Source organism: Kryptolebias marmoratus, linkage group LG15, assembly GCF_001649575.2.
Source record: "Kryptolebias marmoratus isolate JLee-2015 linkage group LG15, ASM164957v2, whole genome shotgun sequence".
In the NCBI taxonomy this organism is placed as follows: Eukaryota; Metazoa; Chordata; class Actinopteri; order Cyprinodontiformes; family Rivulidae; genus Kryptolebias; species Kryptolebias marmoratus.
This window is the reverse complement of record NC_051444.1, coordinates 24,316,122-24,328,604: the sequence shown is the minus strand read 5'-3', so window position 1 is coordinate 24,328,604 and position 12,483 is coordinate 24,316,122. Positions and strand designations below refer to the sequence as shown.

General features: G+C 44.8%; 1 protein-coding gene across 1 annotated transcript in view; it reads right to left on the bottom strand.

Moving 5' to 3' along the window:
• Window positions 1-12,483, bottom strand: part of neo1a (neogenin 1a) — a gene marked incomplete in the record, with an annotated part of 189,449 nt that overhangs the window by 15,603 nt on the left and 161,363 nt on the right. Inside the window, 4 exon segments of the mRNA XM_025005509.2 lie at window positions 5,395-5,490; window positions 6,883-7,077; window positions 8,365-8,475; window positions 11,815-11,959. Coding sequence (XP_024861277.1) covers window positions 5,395-5,490; window positions 6,883-7,077; window positions 8,365-8,475; window positions 11,815-11,959 — 547 coding nt within the window.

The window sequence follows — 12,483 nt, the reverse complement described above, 5'->3', positions numbered from 1 at the left end:
GGGGGGGGGGTGGCAGAGGAGAAAATGGGGTTAATAAGTTAAAAATGAGGGTTGGTGGCAAGGGAAGCGATGGGAATATGGTCATGAATGAGCAACAGAGGTGGGATTGGGAAGGTTGAAAAGAAAGAGAGAAGATTCTATTAGAAAAAACAGACACTGACCTCTACAGGAGGAAGAATCTACAGACTTGGCTGCTCTATAAAAGCTACGGTACGTGACGCTCTATCTATAGTGACTGTGGCACTACAGAGAGAGAGGAAGAGATCATCTATTCATGTGGCGAGATAAAAGTAAATGGAAAACCAGAGTGAAAGCAGAGACCCACAATCTTTTATCCAACGCTTTCATATACATATTAATGCACTGACCCTGTCTGTGCAGAGAGATTCAACTCGGGAGCATGTTTACATCACCGCGCTTTGCGCAACAACATTTTCAATGCAAAGTGGATGATCACAAGGGCGTAGAGTACATTGGGAAGTTTGTCCCCCCCCCCCTCCTCGTTTTCGGGAACACTGAGAAGGCGCATTATGTCCTTCAAAACCGTAAAAAAGAAAGAAAAAAACCAGGCTTGAAGTACAGAGCCTGCCAGCAGAGAGGAGAGGAGGGTCAGGAACAAGTGGTGGCTGTGGTTGTGTGTGTGTGTGTGTTGCTTCTGTGCTGTGGCTCAAAGACCTTCGGTGCTCAAAAGCCACTCCGCTCAGTTTCTAGAACACATTTCTGTTTATTTTTGGCCCACATTAAGTGATTTTTGGATTGCAATTTTTACATGGCTCTCAAAAACCTACTCTAGTGATATTATATGGGTCTGTTTTACGCAGAGCGATGTGCAGTTAAAGATCAGTAGTTACAAAAAAAAAAAAGAAGAAGAAGAAGAGTCATCTCGACCTAAACTTTGACTGCATCCAACTATGCATGCAGACTAAACGCGGCGGTATGAGAAATGAGGAGTAAATGCTCCAAAAATCAGCGGAACTGTGGGAATGTTTTTTGGCTCGGCTCGATGCCGCATTGGCCCTCGAACACAAAGACCTCGACTTGCTTCATCCCTTGAATATGCATCCCTCACTAATCTGTGCGGCTCATCCTCCCTCTCAGGATCTCACCATTGTGTTGCCACCATAAACAGTTGCTTTTTTTTCTTCTTTGGCTTTAAGGTCGCCCACTAGCTTTAAATGTCTGAGTCCACTTTCTTTTTTCCCCATTTTTAAATTACTTTACATATTGTTTGAGCACATAACTCCAGTAAAATTAGTAAAATCATTATTAGTCAATTATTTTTATCAAAATCCAGGCGGCCGACTTGCAGGTGTACCTATAAAGTACTGAAATTATTTCTTTACTTGCATTTTTTTTCTTATTCTGTGTGGGGATAGGTCTAAACCGTACTGAAGTATGCTTTAAAAGTTTATTTTTAACCCAAGGTGTGAGTGAGAGCGTGAACGGTTGTTTGTCTCGTTTGTCTTTATCTGTCCCTGCGATGGACTTGTGACCAGGGTCCAGAGTGTCCCCCGCCTCTCACACAGTGACTGCTGGAGACAGACACCAGCTCCCTGTGACCAGGAAAGGAGAAGCAGGTAAAAAAAATGGGTGGATGGAAATAATTTGGAGAATAGCCTGATTTAATGTCAGACAGAGGAAAAAAAATGGTCTTTTTATGCAGTGTATGTAAACATGTGGATTCACACAAAGAACACTTGAATTTGTGAAAACGTGAGGACGGCCTTTGTCCATTTCACCTCCATAAAGCTGAATAAATATGTGTCACGAGGGGAAAACGGGGTCTAACAGGCCACTCCTGGCCAACGTTCCGAACGATAACTGCTTCAAGATGGGCTTCTGGTGTCGCTGCTTCTGTTTCTGTACTTGGTTTAGCTGTGATTGGAGGAGAAAGCTTTGCTTGGTCACCCGTGATGACACTCCTCCTCGATCACTTGGTGGGCCCGTACTCTCCGCCTCGCTCCATTTGACACCTCTTTGTACGGAGCTGCCCTCATTATATTCCCAAGACTGAGTCTGCTTGTGTGTGCGTGTGTGTGTGTGTGTAAGATTCAGAAACTGAGGGTTTGGAATTGGCATGCAGGCTGGACTTGTCCACCCATTTAGGAAGAATTCAGTCTTCAGCATTTATAGGGAAAAGGCTCCAGGAAAGAGGTGAACTCATAAAAACGGATCCGTTCGTAAAGGCGGGGGGTGAAACACCTCAGCTCCTGCACGTCAGTCAGGACGTCATAACGTCACCGAGCTTTCAACCGAGCACTCTCTCAGCCCAAGTTCACAAAGTTTTTCCCAACTTTTTTTTTCTTCCTTTTTTTCCCCAAAGTAAAAGTACTATTTAGGTCAGCCCGTCTTTTAAACTCCGACTTGAACAAACTGGCAGGAAGGGAACGCGCCCCCGAGGATTCCGCAGCAGACGATGGTGGTGGGCTTTGGTTCTGCTTTGAGAGGAAACATTCGGCTCTGACGAAGGGTTGCCAAAGCCACCACGGGGGGTCTGCGGGAGTAGTGCGAGCGCGCGAGGATGTGAGGAGGCTTTTCAGACAGAAGTGTACAGTATGACAGTGTGTGGGTGTGTGCACATACTTAAGCTGCCACCTCTACCCCTCTCCCTCTCTCTCTCTCCCTCTCTCTCTCTCTCCCTCTCTCTCTCTCTCTCTCTCTCTCTCTCTCAAAGCATGTTGATATGATTCATGTCACCAGGCATCCCACCCCTCGCACACTCAGTGGTGCAATAGTGCCGCAGCAGAGACAAACTGCAGCGATCAAGGCTGAGCGGGGAGGCAGGCACAGCCCACATCCTGGGACACTCCGGGGAGCACGGGGATGCTCGTCTTCTAGCTCTGTCACAGAGACTGTATTAACTCAGTCTAACTGACGGCGTTTTGCTCTCTGAAATCAATTGTCAAACACTGCAGGCTGGGACTGAAGCTCTGCCTCTAATTGTGAAGAGAGCTGGGATCTGAGGCTCAGCACAGGATGGTCCATATTTAGGGCTAATGCAACAAAGATGTTTTATTCGACTGCGAGGAGAGATCAAATCAACTCCTGCATCAAAGAGCCCAACTGATACCAGATATTAGACTACGTTCACACTGCAAGTCTTAATGCGCAATTCCAATTTTTTGCTCAAATCTAAATTTTTTGGCGAGGTCGTTCACGTTACATTTTAAATGCGACCTCCATCAGGCTCCAGTCTGAACAGCGTGGAAGAAGATATGACATCGCACTCTGCACGCTCAGTTTCTGGAGGTAAATATGGACGCTGCGAGTGTTAGCATGTCGACTGTAGATCCAAACGGTAAAAGATAAATGGAAAAAGAGCTCAAATGTTAACGATGACCATTTTTGGAGCTGTGGATGCTGCACGTGTGGAAGAAGAGATGAAGCCAAGAGTGGAGGGACTTTTGACGTGAGGGACCTCCGTCCTTTCATCAGATGAAATGTAACATGAACGTTCGCACTGCGGTCGCTTGGAAAAACATCAGATATCTATCCGATTCAGTACCACATACGGAAAAGACCTGGGTCGGATATGAAAAAAATCTGATTTGTCACGTTCGCACTACCATAAAAAAAACAATGTGTGTCGAAAAGGGGCAATAAAAAAGGGGAATTGTGTCGTATTTGCCTGCAGTGTGAAGTTAACCAAAGAGAGCAAAATGTTAAAGATGCCGTCGAGAGGATTCCCAGGACTGATGAGACTCGCTCTATAACAGCCATTCGAGAAAATGTCTCAGAACATTTGCGGTTCTCAATTGATTAACTTTACGGGCTTTGAATGTTCGTGCCTTACAGTAGCATAAATAACTTTTTATACCAAAACATTTTAAACACATTTTGTAGCTTATTTATTTCATATTTTAGCTGGGCTTTGAAGTGTGCTGATCACAAATGCACATAAACCCTTTTATATCAAAACACATCTGACATGTTCATGATTATTTTAAAAGCCCAGTTTCTTTTGGCTTGTTTTCTACACGAATGACTTGGAAAATGTTAAATGCTATTGTCTGCCTTGCAGTCACATCAGAAAACAGTGTTGGGCTCAGTCGGGGTAAAGCTCGTAACTTGCTGGGCTGCAAAGATTTAAAAAAATTGAGAGAAAATACGCTAATTTTCACTTTTAATCGCACTGAGTCGGTATTCTCAAGAAGTCTGCGATTGCGCCTCGCTGCAACATGCCTGCAAATGACGTTCAGCTTCATTTCACAGCCAGTTAATCCCAAAGTGTCTCATTTTGTCTCCAAATCTCAAAGTTGCCTCATATTTATTGCAGTTTCGGACTCACGGAAAGTAAAACCCAGACAACCACAGACGCCGTAGACGATCGTTCCTATTTTGAGAGAAGATCTGTCCCGCCAGTTCTCCAGGCGCTCAAAAACCCTGCAACGAAGGCCGCGAACGTTTCGAGACAGACGGGGCACTCCATTTGCGAAAGCTGTTCGCAATTTGTCGCCAACGGTCGCAGCTCCGCGAGATACCTGCTCTCAAACTTACGCTTTTAAGCTGTTTGACGTCAAAACGTTGCCTTAGTTCCTAGGAGGTTTAAGGAGGGAAATCAGACGAACCAAAAAATTATAATAGATTATATATAATAGATCGTATCGTTTTTTAAAATTTATTTAGCAAAATCTAAGACGACTTATAAAAGCGGTGTGTAGAAAAACTCCGACCTTAACTGTTTTCGTGGGAATAAAGAGTCAAAGTACAGAAGCAGTCAGGCGCTGCTAATCAGATGCTTTTCATAAAACGATCACAGTTTTTGTATTTAGGTACGAGCAAAAAACATCAGCTAAAATTGTAAAAGAAATGCTTCCCAGTTCACTGGGAAGAGCAAAAACAAACAACAACTTAATGTTCGAATGCAAACAAATTTAAGAATCTAAACTGTTGTCAGACACTGAATCACAGACAATCCTCCATCTGACAAATATTCTACATAGTTTACTCCTACATAACATTCAGAGCCATATTTACTGACTCAAAAACCCACTTCAGCGATTTCAAAGCTTCTCTCCTGTATCCAAATAATCAGGAGCGCTAAAGGGGCGAGATTAGAGGCGCTGATCGTTTGATTAAAGAGAGTCTTAACTATACTCGGGTCCGTGGCGGCGTGAGGTAATTAAAGCGGTGAGACGGGCCCGCTGACCCATTTTCTCCTCGCCAATTTGGAGTCGAGACACATTCTGTCTGATAGTGATGTCAGGTTAGAGAGGGCAGAGATAATTGTCAGTCGAAGTGGGCACAGCGCAGCATCCCTCACAGAGGAGGAAAAAATGAAACGTGGTTTTCGAGCGATCTGCAATTTTCACTTCTCTTGATTTTTTTTTTTTTTTTTTATGTTTTTATTTTTAACCCTAATGCGTGGATGCGGGGGTTTGTGCGGTGGCGTACCTGACTGCGGTCGGGTGTTGGCGCTCTCGTACACGGGGATCCCCTCCCCCACGTTGTTGAAGGCCTTCAGCGTGATCACGTAGTGGGAGCTGGGGTCTGCGGGAGGGAGACGGAGAGGCGGGAGGGGTGAGACAAACCGATGCAGCCATCTAATCAAGCCAAACTCTGGAGATTCCCCAACTCATAATTGCAATATTAGCAGAGCGCGTGTTTGAATACAGCCGTTCCAGTGATTGTAATGAAAGCTTCAATTATGCATGAAGAGGTTTTCTTTTTGCAACACTTCATCCCACAAACTATTACCTTTAGATGATTCTTTTTTTTAACTCGCCTCTGGACCAATCCCCCATGCTTTAACCGTAGCATGTAGAGGCAATCAATTATCCTATTATTAGAACCAATGACCATGTCCAGCGTAACAGACAGCAGAGCAAAGCTGGATGAGAGGAAACCTGCACGTTTTCTGCTTTGCAGAAAGAGCAAATAGAATCAAACTATCACCACAGTGGGCGTCGAGTTCTCCAAACTAAATTATCCACCCAAACTACAAAATTAGCACTAAATTTGCATTAAATTGTCCAAGATTGGGCTTACATAAAGAGCAGGCATTTAGTCAAAAATAAGATCCAACGTGATCGTTCAGTAAGGTAGAACTACAACAAATGAGTTTTAATGAAACTCTCAGAAAGTAACCAATAGATCTGCATCTACAACTGATTTTTTTTAAAGAGGCAACCCCCTTCAAGATGGCCTCCACAGCGAACTGGCCTTAGCAAACACATAAAAGTCAATTCTACAAATCCTGAGCTGAGATTTGGTGTGGTAGTAGCTGGGAGTCATCCTCAACATATATTCTGAGAGGTAACCTTTCTTGCAAATCTCCTGTGAGATCGTGCGTAACATCATCTTACAAGGTCTGACCAAAACTGCTCGAGTTGATCTTCAGATGATGGAGCTTTATTTTGAAACTCCGGCATGAAGGGCGGCGGGTGATACGCATTCCTTCAAGGAAGCCAGGAATTTCATTTCATCGGAGTTTTATGACCTTTAAGAATTGCGTCCCCATTAGTCCAATCTGTGTAATTAGTGGTTCAGGCGTGTGGCGAGGACCTAATTAATTCCTTCCTCACTCACTCCGGGGGTAGCGGTGAACTGTTTCGCAGTGTTTGTGTCTCTGTGTCGTCGCTCATTAGTAATTAAACTGAGCACATCAAATCAGATGTGACACATTTTTCTTTTTTTTTCGTGAAAGGAAACTGTTGCAAGTAACCACATTTGGCGTAGTGCAAAGAGTCCCACAAGGCGCATTAATATCTGATTAGTACTTATTTGACAGATCAGGCGACATCCAGAAACGAAATGATGACAAATGGATACATAATTTATACCTCGGAAACAACAAAACACGAGGCCGCCTGAGCCAAATCTGACAGCGGCTAAATAATAAACAGGCGCCGGCGCGGAAGACGGCGGCATGAGCCTTCGTACCGAGGTTCTCGATCGTGTAGTAGCGCTGTTTGTAGTCCACTTTGATGGTCTGAGCGTGGGGGCTTCCGATGCCGTAGCTGATGGTGTAGCCGCGCACCACGATGTCCTGGTTCTCGGGCGGCGTCCAGCTCACCACGATGCTGTTGACCAGCGGTCGGACGTGCAGGGAGCTCGGCTGGTCGGGCACGCGGGATTCTGGGGAAGGTAGTTTTAATTTAGTTTAAGGTAGTATCTCACCGGGCTGCAGCTGCTGGCGACTAGTTAGCGCCCTCGAAACGGTTGCGAGGAGTCTCCAGTTTCCTCTCGCAAGTCGCAGAGGCTGGCGTTTTTTGGTTGCCCCGACATTTGGAGCAGGTTCCCAAAAAAGTGTTGTGACAAATTTCTTCCTCAAAACAGTCACAGAGAAAACCTCATGAAATTATTACAAGTCTGGGCGTTAGAATTCCTTTCGAACCATCTTTTATTATATTAGGAGTTTTTTCAGAAAAAAAATCCAAAATAATTGCCAATTCTTTCTACTTGTTATCGCCAAGAGAAATGATTACTGGCTGAAGCCACGGCCCCCAAACAATCTCTCAGTGGGAGAATAGGGTGAGAGAAATGAACTATATGGAACAAATTACAGCAAGACTGCAGATGAAAACTAATACGTTTACGAAGAAGTGGTCCCCAATACTAACATATAATTCAAATTACAATCGATGACTGTGCTAACACTGGTTATTATCTTTAGTTAAATTGTTATTCTTATTTGTGAAACTGTGGCTTCCACTTTCTATTACTTGTTAACTGCAAGGCTGCGTAGTGGGACTCCTATGCTGACTCTTATACTCTTCTAAACTCTACATTTGTTCTATAATGTGACCAAAACAAAGATTTATACAGTGTAGTATGCTTAAGGCTGTAGCATTATGTGTCTCTATTGTACAGGATATTATGTTTGTATGGAATGTGATCTGCACTGACTATCTCAAATAATAAATAAGTTTAAAAAAAGCAGTCACAGAGTCGTTACTGGTGTCTCAAACCCATTTCAATTTTGTTGCAGGTGTCTCCGGTCTGTCTCAAATGCTTTAGAGCCATACTTTGACACCTACACAAGAGCTCTCCTCTAATTATTGGAAAAACTTTTCTTCTCTTTTTTAAAAAATGTACGCCAGTGGATTAAATAATAAATAGCTGCCAGGTTGGGTAGAAAAGCGAGCCGAGCTGGCCAAAATAAGCCTTGTACGTGGCCCGGAATGCAATTCTGCAAGAATAAGCTGTGATTTAAAAAAAAAAAAAAAGAAAAAGTTTGCTATACAAAAAGCTCCAGCTCGCTGCTCACAAACACTCAGAATCCAGTGAGACTGCGACAAAAAAAGAAAAGAAAAAATGCGTATTTTCTTGCGATTTTCTCACAATTTAGAGTCGCCAACTGGTCTCCTACAGTAGCAGCTTCAGTCTGTAAAAAAGAATGAAAAAAAAACAAAGAAAGGTTACCGTCCAGGTCGCTCTCGAACGTCTCTGCTGTGGTCCACTCGGTGGCCGGTCCCGTGCCGTTCACCGTCACCGCCGTCACCTTGAAGGAGTACTCCGTCCCGGGCTCGAGACCTGGACAGGCACAGCACACACACTTCACTAAACTTTTAAAAAACGAATAATAAAAACAAACAAAAAAATCTCCTCGGGTCTGATTCTCCTCCATAACTCACCGACGCTCTCCACTCGGTTTATAGAGCCTCAGCTTCGGAGAGACAATAAATATTCTTAAACTAATTCCAAATACCTCCTAACAGTTTAAGGAGAGAAATCGTTAAGCCTGCTGCGGGGTGGATCAAGTGAATCGCGCTGAGGTGCGGGTCGGTTAATGTTCTTTTCCACTCGCTACTCCGGGGACGCGTGGGATTTATTTTTCAACTTTAATTAAAGTTTTAGGGTGGTTTTTATTTTCCTTTTCTTTCTTTTTAAGCGTACGGCATTAAGAAAAGATAAACAATGAAACCATCTGATGGATAATAGGACAGAAAGTGAGATAGTTAAGGGCAAGAAAGAGAATAAAAAAAGAATCCTGTACTTCAGATTCATTCATATTTGATGGCCTTGACTCACCGTGCGAGCGCCGCATCACCGCTGGGTGCTGACTTTGGTATTCATCGAGTGGGGGGCGGGGGTGGGAGGGCGCTGATAAATGATGTGTTTCTGTATTCATTTGCAATCCGATTTTTCATTGTCATCATATTGTGCCATTTGCACACTAATCCTGGAGTGGTTTCTCTCTGCACCCACTGTTCTGCTCCACCCTTGGGGAAGGAGGTGTTGGGGGGTGCTTTCAAAGACTACCTAACCATCCATGCCTCCGAGGCAACAACATCCCCCCCCCATGCTTTTGAACCAACAAACACCCCACTCCCACCAGAATGATCTCCAAAAAAAAATCAACTTTTAAGTGGAAATTCTCTTTGATGCCGCTCGCAGCGTGGGGCCGGGCCACTTGAAAGCTGCCGAGGCAACATGCAACATTAATAATCACCACCGCTGCGACTCTCTGGCGATATTCTGGCACTCAGCGGCGTGTGGCCTGGGTACGGGCGAGGCGTGTAACCGTTTCAGACGCAGACTTGCAACCGCGGCTCTCCGCATCGAGATTTTACATCTCGTAGCACTTGAGCACGAACTCTAACATTCATTCGGCAGAGATAAGAAGAAAAAAAAGAGCCTGATCGTATGAAAGATTCAACGCCGAACCCATCTGAAGGGAACAGAACGATCTCTTGAACAGGAAAAACAAGTTGTCTCTCTGGGTTCGCCGTTTTAATCGTCTTGAAAATTGTCTATGAAACGAGGACAAACTGACAGGAGCCGCGAACCGTCGGGGGGATTAAATGTCAAACTGCTGAAAACAGTTCGGATTCAAGGGCACAAATCAATTACAGTTTCACATATATTTTTAGCCCTGCTCACACTTATCAACAACACCATCTTTGATCTAAGTGACAGCTCTAAGACAAGTGAGAACACGAGCCGGGACATTTTCAGGACGCTGTCAATATTTGTCTCGTGCGAAAGCCGCTTTTCGATACTTAAGTTGACTGTACGCCCATCGTGCGCACAGGACAAGTGTTTACAGTCCTAGCTTCCTCACGTTGTAAATCGTTGACCTCGTTTGCTGTAACCCTGTCTGCTGCAGTCCAAAAGCTTGGTTTGCATCAAGGCAAGACGCTCGTTCTCTCTTTAAATGTGACCAATAAGACAGCTCTGAGGCAATTTTTTAAATTTTTTTTATTTTTATGGTGCGCTCAGTTCGCAACAGTACTTAGGTGACATTTACAAGACTGGTTTTAATATTGTGACTAATTGGTCAATAATCAGGCATGTGACAAATGATTGAGTGGGAATCAAATGTAATAACGAGAGTGCTAAGGGTAAGGCCATTTCTTCTGATTTCTTTCTAAAATCTTCCCCTTTTATTATCTTTATTCCCTCAAAAGTCTTCCTACGCAGTGGCTTATTTAGGTATTTTCCTCTACCTCATGGAATTTCTGCTGTGGAGGCCAAAAACTGCATCTGAAAGTGAAGTGTCACGATTATTTATGGTTACTCTAAGACCACAGTGCCCTAGAGAAACCTGCAGAATGTCCATCCATCCATCCATCCATCCATCCATCCATCCATCCATCCATCCATCCATCCATCCATCCATCCATCCATCCATCCATCCATCCACATTCCTGGTCACTGTGCAAGAGGCAGGGGGACACCCTGGACAGGTCACAAGTCCATCACAGGGACGCATGAAGACAAACAACCACGCACGCTCTCACTCACACCTAGGGACAGTTACCATTTAACCTAGCATGCATGTTTTTGGTCTGTGGGAGGAAACGGGAGAACCCGGAGTAAACCCACGTGAGCACAGGGAGAACATGCAAACTCCACCAGGTGACAGCTCTAATCCCTGCTGCGCCACCCATGTTACGCAAACATGCTCGCATTATGTTAACTGTGTCCGATACTTGCGTTAGCGGAAACTAAAAAAAAATACACTGTTGATACGTGTTAAAACACGATCAGTTATGGCTCGTCTGCTACAGAGAGCAACACCCATCTCTTTCCAAGGAAACGCTGTTCTCAAACAAACGTTTGCAACAAGCTACAAGAGTTAGCCGGTGGAACATAGAGCCTACTGCAGGCTAACTCATTAACTAACATCAGCTTGTTGGGCTCCTAACATTAATCAGCATTAGTAGTAGCATTTGCATTTCTGTTTTTAAATAAAAGCAAATCATGCAACAATATTTTTTTTCTTTCAATATAGTGAAACCGAGGTATTTTTTGCTCAAAATCTCAGAGCGGCCCATGCCTACTGAACACATTCCCACACTCCCGATGAGCTACTGTACACATTCCTTCATAATTTTGGTTCATTTCTTTGGGTAAATAATCCTTATTTTATAAACTCTTGTGTCGTCTCTCTGGTTTCTGGCTCATGACGGCTTAATGACTCCTCTCAGTAACTTTATGTAACGTTAAGATATATTTATCGTGAATGTTTTATTGTTTGTTTTTTTTTTAATTCAGGAGTGAAAGGGATCCACACTGTGACTGCATCACAGTGGATAAGAGGTGGCGTTTCTTAAGTTTCCAGTCTATCAGAGCGAGTTAAATCCCTCTGAGGAAGTGAAATATGTAGGCAAAGCTTATTTGAGGTGGACGTAAACGGCCACTTCTGAGCTCATTTTATCTGCGTTAGTTATCGCCGCCATCAGTGATAAACACACCACGCTGGCAGCCACTCCCAAACGATCCACCAGAAAGTGTGAGAAACGACAAAGCTGATCTTTTGGAGCACAGCTCGGTTTGTAAAGAATCACAGACGTTTACGCAGAGATAAGAGGCTCAGCTGTACTCAGGCGCAGGCGATCATGGTTGGAGTAATGGCAGAGTCATTACCATCAACGAGCTTGTAAAGCTGAGTGCCCGCGGTGGTGACGGCTGATTCGCTCCTCCGGGATCCTTTCCGGTAGCGAATCTTGTAGCTGACGATCTCCCCGTTCTGCCCGCTAAGGGGTGGCGGCTGCCAGCGCAGCATGATGCTCTGGGAGGAAAACAAGAGGTATTCCGTTAAGGACATTTGGGCCTACAGCTGCAAAGGTGACCCGGCAGTTCAGCAGCTGGCGCCACAAGTTCCCACAAACCCGAGCGGCAACCCCGGGGTCTTTGGGAAACACTGCGCCCTGCCTCCGCCGTCTGTCCTGAACCACCGCCCCGCGACAGCGGAGCAAACAGGAGGGCGTCAGAAAAATAAACACTCCTCTGAGCACGAGGGCAAATTGATGCATTACGAGGAAGTAAACACGAATAATAAAAGCGGAGGTGTCCTGATGTGTGTGCGGGGAGATGAATTTGGGGCTTTTGGCGGCAGGCTGCAGCGTTGCGGGATGAAGGCATCTGAATATCTGTGTGTGTTTAAAGAGATAGGTGGGGGGGGGGAGACGGGTGTGGGGTGGGCGGCTCAGCGTGAGAGAACAGTTAATTAACGCTTCCTCACTGTCACATCGATGCACAGAAAGCCTGAACGCATGTTCCGAGGCTCGCGAGAGCTCCTCCCCCCCCCCCCCC